Source organism: Myotis myotis, unplaced genomic scaffold (genome assembly GCF_014108235.1).
Source record: "Myotis myotis isolate mMyoMyo1 unplaced genomic scaffold, mMyoMyo1.p scaffold_m19_p_18, whole genome shotgun sequence".
In the NCBI taxonomy this organism is placed as follows: Eukaryota; Metazoa; Chordata; class Mammalia; order Chiroptera; family Vespertilionidae; genus Myotis; species Myotis myotis.
The window spans coordinates 4,044,922-4,065,722 of NW_023416322.1; the positions used below are offsets into that span (position 1 = coordinate 4,044,922).

The following is a 20,801-nucleotide window of genomic DNA, read 5'->3' on the forward strand; positions in this document are numbered from 1 at the left end:
GTTGCCCTGGGATGGATGGATGCCCCTCCCCGGTGGTGACTGCAGAGCACCCTGCCTTTCTGCTGTGTCACTGCCCCCAGAGGCACGTGCGAAGCCGCTCAGGGGCTCCCGGAGGTGGGGGACATGAAACCAAGGAGTCTAGCTTTTCAGCAGCAGGGAGAGGAGGGGAGGGGAGCGCATGCCCAGGGCTGCCCGGAACGTCTAGCCATTCGAGCTGTTGTCCCAATCCCTTTAGTCCCAGAGATTTCACAACCAAACGAAGGGGTCGGTACCCCCCAAAGGGGCGCAAAGGCATGTCCGTGAGAAGGCCAGCCACGGGCTCCGCACCAAGGACAGTCCGCGGGGGTTGGGTCATGTGCAGACATGGTCGCTGGGGTCTAGACTAGCACGGACCGCCTGGCAGTGCCTTTGGTCTCGGAAGGAAGACTCCCTGGGGGTTGGTCGGCCTCCGTCACCCTCCAGGCCCCGCGGCCCGGCTGCGCTCTGGGTGGGTCAGCAAGTGTCCTGCTTGAGGTGGTTCGGGCCGCCCACACGGAGCGCAGCCTGGCAGTCAGGGGAGGGCAGGGCTGGAACTTCAACCGCAGCGGCGGGGAGCGCCCAGGGGCGGCAGGTGCAGGAGCGGGGAGGCGGGGCGGAGCTGGGCAGAGTCCCCGACTCCTGGGCGTCCCGGAGTGACCTTCCCCCCCGCCCGGGCCTAGGAGGGTGGACCTGCGGCAGAGGAAACCCGGAGCGCGCTGGGAGGGCGGGCGCGGACGCCACTAGATCAGTACAGCCGGGCCGGGGCGCCGGGCGACGCAGGTGCAAGACCCCGCACGACGGCGGGGCTGGTGGGCGCTGGGCCGCAGCGAGGAGAGGGCAGCGCGGCGCCGCCTGCTCGCTCCCCGCCGCCCCTCCCCGCGCCCCCGCGCGCCTGCCCACCCCTCTCGCCACCGCGGCTCCTTTGTGCCGGCCCCACGCCCGCCCCCCCGGACCCGGGGCCCCGCCCCTCCGCGCCGGCGATTGGCCAGCCTGGCCGCTAGTGGGCGGGGCCCCGCGGCGCCGCGGCGCGGTATATAGTAAAGGTAGAGCGTGCGCCCTCCGCCAATTGCTCGGCTCGCGGCGTCCCTGTTGTGCCGTCCGCCGTCCGTTTGTCCGTCCTTCCCGCTGACTTTCCCCGGCCTCGGCCATCTCCGCAGAGGTCACCGGAGGCGGGGGCCCCGTTCGCGTTCCCAGGGGCCGCAGGAGTGGCAGCTGCGGGCTCCAGGAGCCCCCGAGCTCCAAGGGCAAGAGGAGCGGGTGCTGGACCAAAGAGAGCCCGTGAGCGGCCGCGTGCCCACCAATAGGTGCGGGGCTCGGAGCCGCCCAGCCCTCCCTCCGCCCCCGCCCCCGCCTCCTCCCCCTCTCGCTCTCGCTCCTGCTCCTCCGCGGCGCGTCTGGCACTCGGAGCGCCGCAGCGGCAGCGGCGGGTGCAGCCTTCGCAGATCCCGGCCGGCGCCGAGCGGCAGCGGGAGCGGACCCCGGGCGCACGCCGCAGTCTCACCGCAGCCCCGCGGCAGCCGCTGACCCGCCACCATGGCCCGCGGAAAAGCCAAGGAGGAGGGCGGCTGGAAGAAATTCATTTGGAACTCGGAGAAGAAGGAGTTTCTGGGCAGGACCGGCGGCAGCTGGTGTAAGTACGGGGTCCGCAGCTCTCCCCCCAGCGCCTGTCTCCAGGGCGGCGCGTCCCCTGCGCGCCCTGGAGGGTGGAGGGGTCGCGCCGCGGGCCGATCGCCAGGGCGGACTGCGGAGAACCAGGCGCCGGTGCGGGTGGGGGCCGAGCGCCAGGCGGAGGGTTCTCTGGATCGTGGCGGTCGTGTTTTGGTAATTTGCGGTCTATCGATCGAGCCCTTCCCTGCTGGGAATGGTCAGGCATGGGCAACGAGATGGGTCTCTCCCAATGGTCATGTCCCAGGTCCCTAAAAAACAACAGGGAGGTGTGAGGCTGCGGGCAATCGGGCGTCATGCAGGCAAGGCTGCGTGTTTTAGCACCTTCTGGTCTAAATATGTGCCTCCGGGCGCGGGCGGGAACCGTCCCCACTGCAGTGTTTCAGCGCGATGCCCAGTCCCCCGCGACCTCCCCCGGAGCCCGCACAGCCCACCACGGCCCTGCAGCACCGCACAGTCTGGTTGATTTCCACGTCTCCTCAGATGCGGCATTGGGAGCTGAGTGGATCATGGTGCAGGGTTCGTCTAGGAATAGCACAAAGGCACAAGCAGGTCATTGTGTAAGATTTTGGGCAGCCGGTAGCTTAGCTGGATACCTTTCCACCCCCATTGAAAATTAAATACCACATGTGTCGTCTGCCTCCCTACACCTGGAGGGTGACATAGGTGCGTGTGTGTGAGTGTGTGTGTGTGCGTGTGTGAGTGTTTAAAGGTCATTTTGAAGGGCAGAGTTGTAGGCAAATCTGAGTCGTGACTGCAGCGAGAGAGGGAGGGACTCCCCCTGCTGCATCACTGCCCCCTCCCTCTGGTATCATCACCACCACCATCATGGACACCCCTGCACCCCCTTGCAGCCAGAGGGAGCCCAGAGAGGGGCCGGCGTAGGGTCCTCATTGGGAGACTCTGTGGGCATCAGCAGAATGAGTCAGGGAAATAGGTCTTGGCTGACATTTTGAAATGGAAGAAGCCAGAATCTGTGTTTTTATGTAAAGAAAGAGAAAATGCAGCCTGTGGTCTAGGCCCCTCTTGATTGAAAAGTGAAGGGTTAATAATGCATCACCCTTCAAGGTTAGTCAAGGTGAAACCTCATCCCAAGGTGTTCCTGGGGAGCATGGTGTCCGGCAGCCGTGTTCCATGTAGCTCTTCACCGCGATGGCTTCTCGCGTGTGCTCCATGTTTTCCTGTATTTGGGGAGACTGCCCTGCAGTGGGATGATTGCCGTGGCTCCTCTGCGTCTTCCCAACGTGGAGGGAACCTGGGAGTCAGGGTGTGTGGCGTGAACAGCTCCCTGCCAGGGCCATCTTCTAGCCACTCCTGGTGCCTCGCAGGAGGCCTGGGGTGGGGGCGCATGCGGAGTGGCCCCCTTCTCCCAGGCCCCGGAACCTCCCTGCCCGGGGGGCTGTCCCCAGCCTTGGCATGGGTCGCTGCCGCATTGGCTCTGGGAATATTGCGAAATTTGCCCTCTCGTGCTCCTCCCCTCCTGATTAAATATATATTTTTTTCCTCCTTCCAATTACAGAATAACATTTGCTTTGGAGGGTAAGGCTGTATGGAAGTGCTTGTTCTTTCAGCCGACATTTAAGGGGGCAGCACCTCCATGAGATAGTGGGGGGAGAGAGGGAGAGGGAGAGAGAGAGGGAGGATGAATGTGTTAATGTTTGTGTCTCGGGTCCACACCACACAGTGGATGGATGCAGACCCAGGACCCGTGTGCCTGGCCCATCTTCGTTTCCCGAGGCAGGTGCTGGGCCAGAGCTCCAGGGTCTGCTCGGTGCTGACATGTCTGCCCGTGCCGCGGTGTGGGAAAGGTCAGAGCCTGGGCAGCAGAGGCGGCGGCGGCGGCCCCGCGGGGAAAGGCCACCTTTGCAGCACTGGCCTGCAGGGCGCCCTTGGGACTCGCCCTTGGCTCAGTCATGCCTGCAGGTAGATTGTCACCGGGGGCGCTGGAGCCTCCCTGTCACCGGAAACCTGGGCAGAAAGCCCCACCTGTTTAAGTTAGTGCCGATCACCTGAGCCCCCCTTACTGCGCTAACAGGAACTGCGGGTTGATGTTTTCCTTCTGTCCTTGACCCTTTGAAGGGTACTTCTCTCCCCCCCTTTGGACAGCCTTTATATTACTTGTATTTTTTAAAAGGAAGAAAAACTGCTTTAAAGAAAAATGCCCCTCTAGCCTGCCCCTGTGCCCCGGCTGGCTGGTACCATTTGCCCAGCTCTCTCTGAGCAGCCCCTGGGGGCCTGTGTAGGCCCTGCCAGACCTGCATTGCCCCCACCCCCACCCCAGGGGCTGCGCCCCGATACCTGGGCACCTTTTGCTAAGTGACACCTCACAGCAAGAGGGGAATTCCTGGCTTCCCTCTGGGCCCAGTGCGTTGGGCAACCGGATCGGCTGCATCTTAAGTGTAATCAGTGTGCTTGGCCAGCGCCCCGTGCCCCCCTCCCCTGCGTTCCTGTTGTAGATGGCAGCCTCCATTATGCACCTTCTCCTGTGGTTAGCGTGGGGCCTCTGGGTCCGAGGGAGGGTATAGAAAGGCTCTGGGCGTTGGAAGCCAGTGTGCCTGAGCCGAGAGCACCGCCGAGGTGGGGGCAGCACGCAGCGGCTGCATGGTTCTCCGGACTGCCGCACCAGCCTTGCACCTCTTAGGAGCAGCCGCTGGAAAAATTTTCCAGATCTCTTGACGTCACAGCCTTGCCATTTGCCTGCCGCTGCCTGGATACGGAGCAGCGCTTAACCCTTGCTCGCCTGGAGGCAGCGACGGAGCTGGGCAGCTGCCTTCTGCCGCCCTTGCCTTTTCCTTTGCTGGTCTCTGCCTCGCCCCCTTCTTCTGAAAGGGTTATAATCCTTCGCTTTGGTGTGCTTTTTTGGCACGGGTTGCTTATTCTAACAGCTCTCTAGTGGGATTACTTGCTGATAGGAAAGCTGGGGTTTAAATGGATGGAGACCTGGCTAATGCCCCTCCCCATACTCCCCCCCCCTACACACACACACACACAGGTCCCCCTCACCACCCTCACCCACTTCTTTTCAATAACATTTTTGTTCTGTAGCTTTTCCCCAAGGACCCCACACCTAATGCATGAGATCTGGGCCTTTTCTAGGCGCCACCAAAGGCCCCTCTGCAGTCATGTTGCAGACAGGGAACCTCCCGGCTCACTTCTTCCCACTTTGCATTTGCGTTGAGCTGTTTGGCTGGCGCAGGGCTGCCAGGCCGCGCCTGGTACAGCCTGTTACCGTGCAGCTAATCGGGAGGTAATCCTTGTAAACCTGTAACTGATAGCTCAGTGAGCCTCCGGGCCCCGGGTTTTTTTGCATTTTTGCTTTTTCAGCTATCTCAGCCTCTGCTATCCTGGGAAAAAGAAAATGCAGCTCAGGTTAGTCATTATTCTGGGTCCAGAGGATGAAATACAAATGTGCTGGCCATTTTTACTAGTGCATTTTCTTTTTAAATATATTTTTATTGATTTCAGAGAGGAAGGGAGAGGGAGAGAGAGAGATAGAAACATCAATGATGAGAATCATTGATGGGCTGCCTCCTGCATGCCCCCTACTGGGGATCAAGCCCACAACCCAGACATGTGCCCTTCACCAGAATCGAACCCAGGTCCCTTCAGTCCATAGGCCGACGCGCTATCCATTGAGCCACACCAGCTGGGGCTGCGTTTTCTTTATTTCTGGTTTGGTGCGCCCATAGGGAAACCTGGGTGTGAGTGACGATTGATGAGTACCAGAGGCGGGAGGCCGTGAGGAGCAGGAGAGCCTCCTGGGCCCTGGGCACTCCTGGCTGTCGCAGTGCTGTGTGCTTGAACGAGCAGCAAGGCGTGGCTGTAAGCAGCACAGCTCACAGGCTTCTGTGGGAAGATGCTGCCCTTTGCAGTGCATGGCAGAAGCACACCGACAGGGCCCTGGGTTTCATGGGCGACCTTCATGGACATTTTTTAAATTTGGGGAATACAGTTATTTCCTATAAAGAATCTTAGTCCTAGTTGAACATTCCTCCTACCCCCAACCTCCCCTAACAGGCACACCGTGATGGAGGCTGTCCTCCCCCTGCCCCCTCCCCCTGCCTGTCACACTGGTCAGGGATGGAGCAGGAGCCCTGCAGGCACGGGTGCGGGGGGCGAGGTGGGGGGGAGGGCGTGCACGCACCTCTGGGAAGGTTCGAGGGGCGTTCTGAGCCCGTGACGGCATCACAGCACCTGTTCTGTCTGCTCTCCTTGCAGTTAAGATCCTTCTGTTCTACTTGATCTTTTACGGCTGCCTGGCCGGCATCTTCATCGGGACCATCCAGGTGCTGCTGCTCACCATCAGTGAATTTAAGCCCACCTACCAGGACCGCGTGGCCCCGCCAGGTAACGTGAGCGAGCACGCGCTCAGTGCTTCCCGAGGGGGAGGGGTGCTGGCCTCCGTCCTGGGTCCCTGTGGCCACAGGCCGTTAGGGGGCTCTTACACACTGTCTCGAGGGGACTGTGACTCAGAGAAATCCTTTAAAACACCGCTTGGCTCCTGTTCTCAAAGGCGAACTGATTTCACACGGGAGGAGCCAGGGTTTCAGGAGTCCATTTTCCCACCTGCTACTGACTTACAGTTTGACCTTGAACAAAAGCACCCTCTTCCATTCTCAGTATTTATACCTGTTTTATGAGCATCTGTTTACTGGCTTTCGGGACCCACTGCCATTTAACTGTCTGAAAACATGGCTTCCCAAAGCTTCTAGAAAATACAGGACCACACGAGGGCCCCACCTGTGCGTGTCCACAGCGGCCATGACCACCCCGGAGCCCGGGCTGGCGCCCTCGATGCTCGCAGGGCAGGGCGTGCAGCCTCCAGCGCGGCTGTCCTGGCTCTGAAGAGTCATTGTCGGGAGGACCTGGAGGGAAGGAAATGTTGCATAACTTCCGAGTTCTCGTTATAAGTGACCTTGGGGTGGCAGTGGCGTGTCCCCTCCAGTGTCCTTGGGCAGCTGTATTGGGGTGACAGTCCTGGGCTGTCTTCGGGCACCGGGCAGCCTCGGTCACGTCTGGCTGCCGTTGCAGACTCCTCACACCACCCCCTTGGCTGTGGGAGGGACTCTGAGAACATCCCTGAATGTGGAGGTGGCGAGCGGGCCTTTTAGCCTCACGTCAAGTCACGTCTGATGTAAGGAAACCCCCTATTCCCAGATACGTTAGGTCTAGGGGATGTTGGAAGTGGAAAAAGAAAACATGTAAGTATATAAATTTACTTAAACCTGCTCTTAATAACCCCGTTTCCAGCAGCATCCCCAAGGAGAGGGGGTCTGTGGGCGGCTGCAGGGGATTCTGGGAAACGTCCGCCACAGTTAAGGGTGGCATGTCCCGCACCCTCTTCTGTTACAGTGTTACGGGAGCATTAGTGACCACAGTTTAAACTTGAATGGAACTTTTTTTTCCGTTTAAAAGCTATTTTTCGATAATGATGCGATTTTATAAGAATTCTTGTATGTACAACCACAGTTGACCAGGAAGTCCAGCGTCTTGTCTCATTGCCACATTCAGAAACGGGTCCTTTACTGTATGAACTCTGGGGTTCAGCCTTTGATAAAGTTCCGCATCTCCTCCGCGTCCTGTGCAGAAGGAACTGCTACTCTCAAGGGGAAACCAAGTACCTGCCTTTTCACAGGGACCTTGCAGGTGACCTTGCAGATGACCTTGCTGGGAAACCCCTGGCCGAGGTGCTGGTCCTCCCGCCACCCTCCCGCCTCTCCAGCCCCTTCCTGAAGGCACATGCTTAGCGCCTATATTTAGCGTCCTCGAGGCCGTGGCGGTCCCTGGCCCAAAGGAATGCCGGTGGCTCATCTCGGAAATATGCGGTCCTGTCCTTTGAGTCACAGGCCTCATCCTCCAGCTTCCCTGTCCTGTCACCTGGGTTCTTTGTCACTTCTCTGTCTTTCCTTTTCCTCCTCCCCTCGCCCTTCACTTTGCCAGGGGAGTCCAGGCCAAGCCCCCTCTATCCGTGGCCTTGCCCAGTGAGGGACCCTGGCAGCCTGGAGGGGGTGGGGCGGCCAGGTCTCAGAGCTCTGCCTGCGGAGGTGCTCCCAGGGGCTGCGCGCCCTCCTCTTGGCGTCGTGGAGAGCAGATCATAGCGGTCTGCATCTTTGATAGGCAGTAGCTGTTCTTCAGGCTGCAGGCGGAACAAATGTATAGAGGAAAACCCTGACCATTTTGGGTCTTCAACTGAATGTCTCTAAGCCTCTCTTTGACATTTAAAGAGGGAACACTGTAGTTTTCAGCAAATGAACCTACTGAGTGTGGCAGAGTTGGCCCAGTGTTCACAGACAGAAGACGAATTGAGGCCGTTTTTGACTGAATTGGAGGTGCTAGCAGCAGCCTGGCCGGACCGGGTGTGGCCCGCCCTGTGCACTCGGAACCCTATGACCGTGGCCAAGGGAAGCAGCTGTGCAGAGCATTCGGCCCTGCGTGTCTCTGACGTTGGATAAGCCGGCAGGCTGAACACGAGTCTCAGGACTAGATTACAAAATGAACCGCAGGTCAAGGGAACACGCATACCACGGCCAGCTTCCTGGGTGGTGGTGGCCATTGGCCTGTGGCAGTCCTGAGCTCCTTTTGGAGTGCTATTGCTGTAGGATATCGGAACAGACCTGCCCACCAGGCCTGGGAGGCCCAGGCTCTCCTGGGCAGAGATGTTAGGCTGAGACATATTCCTATTGCTATTCTCGTGGGTCAGAGTGGCTGCTGGTGGCAGTTTCACGTTGCCCAACCTACACCTGCATGCGGGGTGAGCCATTCCACCTGAGTGCACAGCAACGCTGACCTGACGGGGAAGGTGGCCTCTGGAATTGGACACAGCCACACGCACTGCTTCACCTCACTAAGCCTCAGTTTTCTCATCTGCAAAATGGGAATGCTATCCTGGGAGGATTAAAGAAGTGTAGGTAAGGCACACGAGTGGCATTAAAAGGTGGCTATTAACAGCCACGTTCCGTAACCCCTGGATACCGAATTCATTTTTGCAGGCTGAGCTGTGGCTGATACAACAGAGGCGCTTTATGCACTCACGTTTTCCTGAGGTGAATAGAATCCTGGCTTTCTGTGAAGAGTTGTTGGGAGAAATTGGAATAGGAAACATGTTTGAAAACAGTGAATTTAAATGACATTGGAGTTCTGTGATCTCCCTGTAGAATACCCACGCCCATGGGGTCAGCCCCGGCAGACCTCTTAGGGAGTCCCCATGGTGTCAGCTGTGTCCTCTCCCTGTGATGGGGGTGTGGGGGGCCCTGGACAGGCCGAGGTCCGCGTGCACACCAGCGCTCGCCCCCCAGGCCCAGCCCTGGTCTGCCCCTGGGTCCTTGCCCCGCCTCCAGCTCACTGAGCAGCAGTGGCATGAAGGAAGGTCCCTGTGTGTCGCCCATGGGCCCGGGGAAGGCAGAGCCGCCGCCGGCTTCCTGCTGAGCAGGGATGAACTTGTGCCCTTTCCTTCCTCGCGAGGTTGGGGTGGCTTTGGTTTGGCTTTGAAGCGCACGTGGCTCGTTGTTGAGAGGACGGAACCAGAACCGAGGCGGGGAACAGGGTGGCGAGGCCAGACCACACAGCCCCGCCCGCAGCCTCGGCTTCGTGTCGGTGGCCCAGGGGCACATCTCGTCTCCAGTCTGTTAGGGTCCCAGGCACTGTCGCTCCAGCTCAGACGAGTGGGTTCGTGAGACGTCATCACATCCATCAGAACTGCCTTTTTCCCAGCGACAGCACTCGGATGACGGCCTTTCCCTTAAATTTCAGGGGGAATTGGAGCCGTTTGCTTGTTGTATTTTGGAGAAATTGTTTCTTTAAAGCCAAGAAGGGGTTTTCTGCCGTTGCCGATGAGACGGCACCAGTTTGTGATCTGTGAGCCGAAATGATGACCAAACACACCGGCCTCTCGTGCCCCCTCCCCCTCCCTCTCTGATGATGGGCTGGCACTGGGGGGTGGGGGGGAGGGCACGAGTTCCTAAGTAAAGGGTGTGGCTGCAAACTCTAGTTCCTGTCCCTCAGGGTCCCCAGCCTCCGTGGTTTCACCACCTGCCCATGTTGCTGTTTCTTCATTTCCAAAGACAAGGATACAACCAAAAAGCCCGCCTGGGTGCCCAGGAAGCCTGGGGGTTAGCTGTAAATAGTCCTTGGAGCCCCAGGAAGATGGGTCTTGCCCTGATAAAGAGACCAGGAGGCTCCGGAGGGGGGGACGGAGGGGGGGGGACAGGGCACCGGCCTCAGGGCCTCCGACCCCAGGTGGTGCAATGCGTGGGGGCAGCTGCCTCAGTGCCTGCGTCCTAGTAATCTCGTGACCCAAGGGCCCGAGTGACGCAAACGAGACTGGGGCGGGGGTGGGGTGGGGTGGCGAAGTATTTTCTAGTGGCTTCCAACCAGGAAAGCATACCTTTCCCCACATACACGCATGAATAGACATAATCAGATATCAGCCCAGCGTGGTGTCCTGTTTCAGGGTATCAGTCCTCAGCCAGTGTTTTGTTTTGTATCCAGGGAAGGCACATACCCGGGCTGTGCTTGTCCTTCAGCTCGGCCCCGACGGGAAGGCACAGTTAACGTAAAACGCTGGGATTTGCCTCCGTCTATATTTCCCGCTGGAAAAGCCATACCTCCACTGGGGGCTAACACATTAGCAGCTGCACGGCCTGCAGAGCTGCCCGGTGAAATCCCACGCGCTTGTACGATAGAGCCGCTGGAGGACGTGCCCTCTGCTCACCTGAGGGTGGGTGTGCGGCCCAGGCAATGCCTGCTGGGCCTCCGCCCAGCGAGCGCGGCATCGATCTCGGACGGAAGAGGCCCGTCCACCGAGGGCTGTTGAACGCCCAGATGGGCTGCAGAGGCAGTCCAGCAACTCGTCTCTCCAGGACTTTTCAAAGGAAGCAGATTCGGGGTGCCTGGAGAGGGTCACAGGGGCTGCCTGGAGGGGGTCGCAGGGGGCTGCCTGGAGGGTCACAGGGGCTGCCTGGAGGGGGTGCAGGGCTGCCTGGAGGGGGTCACAGGGGCTGCCTGGAGGGGGTCGCAGGGGCTGCCTGGAGGGGGTCACAGGGGCTGCCCGGAGGGGGTCACAGGGGCTGCCCGGAGGGGGTCGCAGGGGCTACCTGAGGGGGTCGCAGGGGGCTGCCTGGAGGAGGTCACAGGGGGCTTCCTGAGGGGGTCGAAGGGGGCTGGAGGGGGGCTTTGAGTCTGGTTGGTCCCTGGTCACTGTCAAAGCTGAGCCTGAGGCGGGAGGTGAGGCAAAGGCTGCTGGCTTCCCCTTTACCCTTCCTGTGTCATTAGGAAAGCTGATACTGAACTCGCAGAGGCAAAGTAAAACGCATAAATATCTTAGTGGCATTTGAAGGGGGAAACTGCACGTGCACACGCGTGCACGCACATGCATGTATACATGTATGTTCAGGCATACACGTGTATGTGCACGCGCAAATCTATAGACACGCACACATGTACAATTGTATGTACAGATGTGAGCATGCACATGTGTATATGTGTATGGGTGCATGCATATATGTGTATGCATGTGTGCACATATGGGTGTGTTGCATGCATGTGTGTACACACGTATGAGTGTGCATGTAGGTGTTTATCTGTACATAGGTGTGTGTGTGTATGAAACATACTCCCCATTTTTAATTGAAAATCACTTCTGAACACACAGGAGAGACAGGATATGAGGTAAAGTGCCCGTGGCTGCATTGATTAGTGATCTTTGCCCCTGGTGGTCGGGGGGTCCCTGCCTGAGGTTTCTCCGGAGAACGAGGCTTCTTTGGGGAGAGCGCAGGTGAACCCGGGCGACATGAGGGCCAGGGCGCTGACTGCCCTGTGCAGTGGGAAACCCACATCTAACTTTTCACTCCCAGAGACTGAACGCTCATGGCCTCCGTGGACCAGACGCCTTTCCGAGAACATAAACAGGCCATTCACACATTCTGCCTGCTGTGCTCTTACAATAAGGTAGCTGGAGAAAAGATGTTCCTAAGAAAAGCATATGCAAGAGAAAATACATACATATATTTTATGCATTCATGACATACTAACTTTTTCTTAATTAAAAAAAAGAAAATATTTGTAGGATATAATACAGTATTTTTGCCTGAACTTGCAGAGGCAAAATAAAACCCATAAATAGCATTCATCTGTGAGTTTTTCAAATTATCACAAACTTTCAGAAAATGTTCCAATGTCTTAGAGGAATCTGCACGCCAGTGGGCCAGGTCCTGGGGCTGTGCGGAGGCCTGAGTCTCCGAGCTAAGGCTGTCCAAGTGGACAGGGTGGACCCTGGTGGCTTCAGGAGCGAGCTCCACCACAGGCCCTGGACGAGGGCAGCGAGGGGGTGGCAGCCCCAGGAGAGGGCAGCGAGGGGGTGGCAGCCCCAGGCGAGGGCAGAGAGGGGGTGGCAGCCCCAGGCGAGGGCAGCGAGGGGGTGGCAGCCCCAGGCAAGGGCAGAGAGGGGGTGGCAGCCCCAGGCGAGGGCAGAGAGGGGGTGGCAGCCCCAGGCGAGGGCAGAGGAGGGGCGGCAGGGAGACCACCAGAACCCGAGGAAAGAGAGCCCCTCCTCACCTGGGCTCCTTTCCCTCTTCATCTTTGTGGGTAGCTGTCGATGGTACCCAGGTGCCTCTAGCACCAATCCCACGGCCGGTTTTCCTAATTTATTGTAGAAAGATTGTCCAGGGGACATTTAAATTCCTTTGGTCATATAATTTTCTATGGTTTCGGAGCATTATAAAAAATGTAGATTATTTTATTTATTGATCTTAGAGGGAGAGAGAAACATCAAATTGTTGTTCCACCATCCATGTACTGCCTGGTTGAGTCTTTTTCTTTAAAAAAATTTTTTTTTGATTTTAGAGAGGAAGGGAGAGGGAGAATGAGATAGAAACATCAATGATGAGAGAGAATCATGGATCAGCTGCCTCCTGCACGCCCCCAACTGGGGATTAAGTGCGCAACCCAGGCATGTGCCCCCATCAGGAATTGAACTGTGACCTCCTGGTTCATAGGTCGATGCTCAACCACTGAGCCACGCCAGCCTGGCTGCCTGGTTGATTCTTGCATGTGCTCTGACCAGAGACCAAACCGCAAGCTTGGTGACTTGGGTCAATACTCTAACCAACTGAGCCACTGGCCAGGGCCTAAACATCATCTCAGCTGTAGTAACCTTTTTCATTTTTAGGCAAAGACTGAAAACATTTTGTTTTTATGAGTGAGCTCTGTGACTTCCCCCGGACTCCCTCCCTCCCGTTGGCAGCCTCGTCCTGGGTTCTTCAGGTTCTGCACCAGCCTTTTGAAGATTCCTAATGCCACTCCTGGAGTTGCCTGTCTCGGCCCCCCCCTTTCCCCGGGGAGCTGCGTGGGGGAAGCGTCCCAGCCAGCCCCACGCCGGGCCTCCTCACGCCCCGCCTCGAAGCTCAACGCCATCCTCAAGGGCTAGAAAAACAGCCGCACCCCGTGGTCACTTCTGCTTCAGTCACGTCACTGTGTTCATATCTGCGTGGTGCCCGGAGGAAGGTGGCCGTGCGCCGTCCGCCTGGCACAGAGGGCAGGTCTGGGACTGGGGACTAGAGTAGGGTTGCTGGATGAGCAAATAAAAATACGGGAGGTGCAACTACATTTGAGCTAAAGATCAATTACAGGTGATCTTTTAGGTGGGTGTCCCATGTAATATATGCAGTACATGTCCCCTGTCGTGCATGTCCATGTAGCATGTAGGCCATCGATCTCTAATAATAAAAGGGTAATATGCTAATTAGACCGGACGTCCTTCCGGATGTCATTCCGGACGTCCTTGATGAAGCCGGGGCGAGGGGGAAGCTGGTGCTGGCAGCTGGGGGAAGAAGCCTAATCTTGCACAAATTTTTGTGCATCAGGCCTTTAATGCTTATATAAAAGTTCCTTGTGGGTTATCTGGATTTCTGGTGTGGCCAGGCATCTTGAATTCACCTGCATCTGGGACAGAATTCCACTGTGACGGGCACCCCCCCGTCGCCCCTGGGAGGGCCGTGCACTGCTGTGCACAGGTCTGTCTAGGAGTCTGTGATGGCAGAGTCTTACAGAAATTACAGAATTTAAGGCCCGGGTGAAGCGTGGAGCCCAGGGTGCGCATGCTGAGACCTTTACCCTGGCTGGCACTGTGCCTGCTCAGAGTAGCCACTTACTTCAGAATGGAGAGCAGGTCCCTCGCGTCCATCCCGACCCTCCAGTTCAGGGTAAGAGCCAGAGAAATGTCCGTGGGGTAGTCTTGAGTCTTGTAGGCTTGGAGTGGCCTGACCTCACTGACGGGGAGACCTGTGGCTCCGGCCGGCAGTGAGGCGGGAGGGCACCTGCGCACGAGGGGCCGCTGGGCAGGCGACAGGCTTTGGATGCGGCGTGGTTGGGTGGGAATTGTGGTCCCACCGCTTCCTCTGTGACCTTGGGCCAGGTGCTTAACGTCTCTGTGCAAGAAGTGCTTTCATGCATAACGTGGAGATAACGCCTGGCATGAACCATGACGTTATTCTGATGCCAAGGGATTACACGCGTGGGGAATCGGACTCGTCCCCTTTAGGCAGGTGGGATGAGCCGTGTTTGTTCGCGGAGCGTCTGCTGTGGATTCTCTCGGTTGACTTGCTTCTCGCTGGTGATCGTCTCTGTTTGTGCCTCTGCCTGGTGCAGGACTCACACAGGTTCCTCAGATCCAAAAGACCGAGATCTCCTTCCACCCCGCCAAGCCCGAGAGCTACGAGCCGTACGTGCTGAACATCGTCCGCTTCCTGGAGAAGTACAAGGACTCCGCCCAGAAGGACGACATGATTTTTGAAGACTGTGGCAGTAAGTCCTCGCTCGGCTGCTGTGGTGGGCTCATTCCATCCCCGTTTCTACTGAACGACACTCCTGGGATAATCAAAGATTGCCCCTGGTCATACTGAGGGGCCATTTTAAAAATTGATTACTTTTAGAGAGAGAGAGAGGGGGGAAGGGGTGGAGAGAGACATGGATGTGAGCGAGAAACATTGATTGGTTGCTCCAGCCACTGGGGATTGAGCCCGCACCTGAGCACGTGCCCTGATCAGGAATCGAACCCACAACCTTTTGGGGTACGGGATGACGCTCCAGCCAATGGAGCGACCAGGCCAGGGCCATTTTTGTGTGTTTCTAAAGCAGGGAGTGTTTTATGGTTCGGGCTTGGGTGCAGTGGAAAAAACAATGTATCCTCGAGTGTTACTACTGCATTGAAAGATGTCTTTAAAAACCTAGACCTGTGGTCGGCAAACCGCGGCTCGTGAGCCACATGCGGCTCTTTGGCCCCTTGAGTGTGGCTCTTCCACAAAATACCACAAAATACCATGTGCGGGTGCACACAGACAGTGCGATTGAAACTTCGTGGCCCATGCACAGAAGTCGATATTTTGTGGAAGAGCCACACTCAATGGGCCAAAGAGCCGCATGTGGCTCACGAGCCGCGGTTTGCCAACCACGGACCTAGACGATCTGCTTTTGACTGCTCAGACTCACAGCCACAGGTCCGCTCTGGCCCCGGTGCCCATGGCTTTTGAGAAGTGCAGTTGCCCGTATTTCCAGATTCCCGCCCTCCCCCGGGCTCGCTCCTCGGAGGCGCGCCGGGCCTTCCCCGAGTGCCCCTTCGGTGGGACCGTCCCTGACTCCACCGGGCTTCCCACCAGACAGGACACCTCCGGGCCGGTGCCGCCACGCCAGTCCTTCCCCCCATCCCAGCACCGAGCAGCCCGCCTCCGCCTGCAGGGGGTCCCCTCCTCATGATGAGGGTGAAAGCCCCAGTAAGTCCTTTAGGAAAGATTCCCTCGTTTAAAAGGAACGTCTCATCACGTCTTTCTCTTTAGAATTTAAAGGTTGTTTTTTTTTTAATGTATTTCTTTATTGATTTCAGAGAGGAAGAGAGAAGGAAAGAGAGATAGAAACATCAATGATGAGAGAGAATCATTGATTGGCTGCCCCCTGCACACCCCCTACTGGGGATGGAGCCCGCAACCCAGGCATGTGCCCTTGGCCGGAATCGAACCCGGGACCCTTCAGTCCACAGGCTGATGCCCTATCCACTGAGCCAAGCCGGCTAGGGCGAATTTAAAGGTTTTCATCTCACTTTGCGGTAACTTAAAAGGCCTGATGGATTGAACTGAGGCACGTTACCGTTGGAAGGGAAAACGGTTAATTTGTGACCTTGAAAGTCAATAGAAATTAATTTGCTTCAGTATTCTGCAGGATGTTTTGTGTCGACTTTGAAATCTACATTCCTTTTCTTCTTCCTCTGGGTTTGGTATGAGGCATAATAAAAAATGCTCCAACTAAACTTCCCATTTGAATGAATTTATAAGAACGCACAGCTGTGAATGGCAAAGGACTCACATCCGAAAGAACATTTTTAGAAAACCTTGAATATGAAAAGGAAGCAAACCGATCCTTTCCCTCTTTCCTGTTCAACCTGTGAATCAGAGGCACAGCCCCAGGACATCCTGACCCAGACCTCCGGGTCCTGCCAGTGACGGGACCCTCCTCGCCTGGGTTCTAACCACGCTGTCCTCCGAGGGCTGCGCTGTGAGGGACGATCCAGTTTCCCTGCAGCCTCCCGACAGCTGAGTCATCCATTATTTAAGGCGGAGAAATATTGCCAGAGACCAGCTGTCAGGAGCTGCCCTGGTGGGGTTCGGTGCCTGCATCGGTGTGCTGGGAACCGGGCTGCACCCAGACACTGCGTTCCGGGCAGAGCAGCCGCTGAGCCGGGGAGGGCGGTGGGGGACAGGGTGACCAGGCGCTTGCATTTGCAGGTGTGCCCAGCGACTTCAAAGACCGAGGCGCCTACGACAGTGACCCCGGCGAGCGGAAGGTCTGCAGGTTCAAGCTCGAGTGGCTGGGCAACTGCTCCGGAATAAATGACGAGTCGTTCGGCTACAAGGAGGGCAAGCCCTGCGTCCTCATAAAGCTCAACCGCGTCCTGGGCTTCAAACCCAAGGCAAGTCCCACTCCTCCCAGCGCAGGTGGGCCACATGGGGCGCGGAGCAGTGAGGGGTTCGCAGGGAGCCGAGGCGGTGTTAGAGGACACCCGCCAGGTGAAAACCTGCGTGCCCAGCATGAGTTCCACAGCTTCTCGCTCTCGCTCTCTGCAGCGGTTCCGAGGGGCGGGGCGGGCTCCCCGGTCAGCAGGTGACCGTTCTCCACCCTGTACTCAGCCCAGAGAACGGCGTTCAGAGCGTGAGCTCTTTCGGAGTAGACATAGGAAAGGATGTTTTTAAATTTACAAGCTACCTGCGCAGAGAGCCGTATGCTGGTTTTGGTACTCTTGGAGCCCGGGTATTTTTAAAAATGAACGGCAATCTGAAAAAACAGTTTATTTTCCTGAACGAAGATTCCCTTGCAGAATTAGTTGAATTCCGTCTGAGTTGAAGTTGATGACCGTGCTGCTGGCTTGCGCCTCCCACGGGGGCCGTCCTGAGGGCCCTGAGGGATGGCAGGTGCCTCTGCTTTTGTAAAACGGGGGACCTTATTCTCTCCTGAGCAGCTGATGCTGCCGTTCCCCCGTAAGCACGGGCGCCGGCAGGTTCTGGCCGCCCGCGTGGGCACCGCGGCCCTGAGCGCAGTGTTCGTCCTGACGGGACCGATGGCGGTGCAGCTGAGTCATGACCAACACTCACTTCGTTTCTGGAGCCTGGCCCTTCTGTTCACCAGTTTGGTCTTCCTGTTTTTAACGTTGCAGGGATTGCTGGCAGGGAGTTCCGAGAGTCCGATCTAGATCATTCCTTTCTGGTCTCACGCAGAGGCTAGGCCAGAGCATTAGTGCCGTACGATACAGGGGCTGCCCTTCAAAGTGTGCGCGGGTCCCTTCAAGGATGGACCCCTGCTGGACCCCGCCATTCAGGGCAGGGCCCCCACCTGTGTGCAGACCAGGCGTCCCTCACAGCGGGAATGCCCCGGGCAGTGCCCCCACAGGAGGGGAGGGAGGGGGAAGGCGAGGGAGGGCGGGAGCATTGTATCCTCACGGTCTCGAGGAAAGCCCGAGTTCCATAAAAACAAACGCCGACCTCTGTCCCTCTGTCTTAGCCGGCGAGGGATGCTTTGCCGGGCCGTTTCCCAGCCTGGAGCAGCGCCTGGTGGTTCCCGGGGAAGTTCCACTTAGGGCTGGGCTGGCCCCGCCTGACGGTGCTCACGCAGCGCAGGCCTTTTGTGTCATCGGGTCGCGGCCTTTCCGAGATCCCTGGCACTCATTCATCTGCCACCCCCAGGTGTACTTGTTTGGGCTGCAGAAAATTTTAAAAAGTTATTTACAAAATCACTGACCACTGTGGGTTTTATTTTTAGCCTCCCAAGAATGTGACCATGGAGAATCTTCAAATGGTGAAGTACAGCCCCTATGTCCTGCCCGTCCAGTGCACTGGCAAGGTGAGGGCTGGGACTGACCGAGGGGGCGCGGTGGGGGCGGGGCGGGGCAGGGGGACCAGAGGGAGGGGCAAGGGGGGGCGAGACAGAGACTGAGGGAGGCTGTTTGAATTAGAGGTAAGATTTTAATATGGGACGCAAGAAACATGGCTTCCGGAAGCAGCCTCTGTCAGTCAAGTTGTGACTCGATGGAGTAGAACTTCTTAAAAGAACAGAAAGATGTCACAGGAGTGAAACCGCATGTCGCCTCCGCCCTGGGCGAGGCAGCGGGAACCCTGGATTGGTCAGGCGGAAGGAGCACTGTTCCTGGAGCTGAGAGGCGGACTAGCCCACGCGGCTTCTCTGCTCCAACTGGGGGAGGGGGGGGGGGGAGGGGGCGGAGTTTGAGCCCAACATTTTTTTTATTGGTAATTTTACATAAAAAATTGTCTTTGGTTTTTTTTTTAAAAATATCGAGACTCAGGGTAACACTCAGCACATGTTCCCTGTAGACCTAAGAGCAGGTGCCTGGGGGCTTGCTTAGAAGCAAGGGACTCCATCCCCACAGTCCCTGCAACAGGAGAGAGGACATGGGCACAGGGGGATGATGGGCACGTGAGGAGTGATGTCCCTGGGAACGGGCCGCTCCCTTCCCTGCCGCCCGGCCTCTCGGGCCTGCGCTGGAGAAGGGCTGGTGGGCCCCGTTCCCCGTGTGCGGGGCAGTCGCCTCCGAGGGGACCGCTTCCCAAGGCGGCTTTTACAGACAGTCCGCGTTGCTCCCTGTGAGACCCCGGCCCAGTGTCCTGCAGGGTTAGGTCACCTGCTCCCGGCCGGTCGGGGAAGGCCGTGTCCCCGTGTCAGCGTCTGCTCGCTTCCCGAGGGACCGAGGGCCGGTCCGGCGCCTGCGCCTTTAACGTCTCGTTTCCTTTCGGTTTCTAGCGGGACGAGGACAAGGATAAAGTTGGGAACATAGAGTACTTCGGCCTGGGCAACTACCCCGGCTTCCCGCTGCAGTACTACCCCTACTACGGCAAGCTGCTGCAGCCCAAGTACCTGCAGCCCCTGCTGGCCGTGCAGTTCACCAACCTCACCATGGACACGGAGGTCCGCGTCGAGTGTAGGGCGTACGGGGAGAACATTGGGTACAGTGAGAAAGACCGCTTTCAGGGACGCTTTGATGTAAAGATTGAAGTTAAGAGCTGATCACAAGCACAAATCTTTCCCACTAGCCATTTAAAGAGTTAAGAAAAAGATACAAAAAACCTACTAGTCTTGAACAAACTGTCATACGTATGGGACCTACACTTAATCTCTATGCTTTACACTAGCTTTCCGCATTTCATAGGTTAGAATGTAAATTTAAAGTGTAGCAATAGCAACAAAATATTTATTCTACTGTAAATGACAAAAGAAAAAAATACAAATTGAGCCTTGGGACGTGCCCATTTTTACTGTAAATTATGATTCCATACTGACCTTGGTGAGCAGCGTTCCTGCCCCGAGCATTGCTGCGTGCGCATTTCAGTTCGTGCGCGTCCCGTGGGCGCACACACCGGTCATTTTCAAGCCATGTTTTATCGTATCTGTTTTCTACTTTCTGTGAGCAAGTTTGCTGTCCAAGGTGTGAATATGCAACGGGAATGAAACTGGCATGGTACTTCTGGGGTGGGGGGCTGGCTCTTTCAGAGACCCACGTGCGAGCGTTTTCACACACTCCATAGTCTTTCCTGTGGTGTCAGGTCTTATTCCCGGGGCGGGGGCTGTGGGGGGAGGGGGGCTGCCCTTTGAGTTTTAATGGCACTACAGAGAAGCACGGACAGGGAGGGTGTGTTGTGCTGTAGGAAACGCTGGCCTGCCCTCGCCCTGTCCCCGTCGCCGGCCGGGATCAGCCCAGGTGTTTGCTTTGAGCGTTTTCCTTTCCTTTCTCTGAGGCATCACGTGCTGGTGCTGTGTCTTCATGAATGTGTTAACCATTGTCATGGTGGAAGAATTTTATATTTATGCAGTTGTACAATTTTATTTTTTTTTTCTGCAAGAAGAAGTGTAATGTATGAAATAAACCAAAGTCACTTGTTTGAAAAATAAACCTTTATTTTGGACTTTATAAAAGCAACGCAGTAGCCCATAGACGGTGTCCGTGTTGTCCGCAGCCAACCCATGTCCCCGTGTGTACTAGCGCAGGACTGCAGTGCTCTTGTTGATCTTGTACTCGGTCAGGTTCAAACAGTGGACAATAAAAGAATGAACGTGCTCCTCCGTGCCTGAGTCCCTCGTCTCCGCGCCGGCTCCTTTGTCTCCACCGCTAGTTATCCAGGATCTTGAAGAAATACTGGACCTGAAAGACAAGCATGGCTTCGCTGTGTGAGGGTCACGGGCGGCGCCTGCAGAGGCCACGCCGTGCTCGCCCCTCCCCCGACGGGTGGGCTGGTGGAGGCAGGGCCCTGGGCGGGAGGGTTTGCAAGTCAGACATGGTGGGTGCTCCTTCTCTTGTTTAGAGAACAAACTGGTTCCTGCTGGTGCTGCACCAGATACGTCTGGTTTAAAACAAAGCCCAGTTGTCAGCAGTTCAGTTAAAAAAAGCTGAGGTGAGGTTTGGGGCTCGGAAATTAGCAGGCTCCTCCCTGCTGTTTGGGCTCATGGTCTGCCCGAGTCCTTATTTAGCCATATTGAGAAATCAGCCTCAGTGCGAAGACCACACTGGCTGCTGAGAAACATTTATCAGGTATAACTGAGCCGAAGGTTTAGTATCGCTTCACCAACCTGGG

The 20,801-nt window shown here is 57.0% G+C and overlaps 2 protein-coding genes across 4 annotated transcripts in view; one reads left to right on the forward strand and one right to left on the reverse strand.

The window, feature by feature from the left end:
- Positions 1-1,077: 1,077 nt before the first annotated feature.
- ATP1B1 (ATPase Na+/K+ transporting subunit beta 1) lies at positions 1,078-20,286 on the forward strand. The gene is made up of 6 exons (XM_036343429.1): positions 1,078-1,648; positions 5,902-6,030; positions 14,326-14,481; positions 16,452-16,636; positions 17,980-18,060; positions 18,976-20,286. The coding sequence occupies exons 1-6, from the start codon at positions 1,552-1,554 to the stop codon at positions 19,237-19,239; spliced, it is 912 nt and encodes a 303-aa protein (XP_036199322.1). The 5' UTR covers positions 1,078-1,551; the 3' UTR covers positions 19,240-20,286.
- Positions 20,056-20,801, reverse strand: part of NME7 (NME/NM23 family member 7) — a 112,236-nt gene continuing 111,490 nt past the window's right edge. For all 3 annotated transcript variants that reach the window (XM_036343428.1, XM_036343424.1, XM_036343427.1), the window contains one exon: positions 20,056-20,371. In XM_036343428.1, the coding sequence (XP_036199321.1) occupies positions 20,339-20,371 (33 nt within the window). In that variant the 3' untranslated portion in view covers positions 20,056-20,338. The remainder of the gene's footprint in view (positions 20,372-20,801) is intronic.

Bases quoted from the DNA above. Each gene is read 5' to 3' on its own strand.
- ATP1B1 (XM_036343429.1), top strand. From the start codon at position 1,552: ATGGCCCGCGGAAAAGCCAAGGAGGAGGGCGGCTGGAAGAAATTCATT. The intron at 1,649-5,901 runs GTAAGTACGGGG...CTCTCCTTGCAG, and splicing joins CAGGACCGGCGGCAGCTGGT to TTAAGATCCTTCTGTTCTAC. The intron at 18,061-18,975 runs GTGAGGGCTGGG...TTCGGTTTCTAG, and splicing joins CCGTCCAGTGCACTGGCAAG to CGGGACGAGGACAAGGATAA.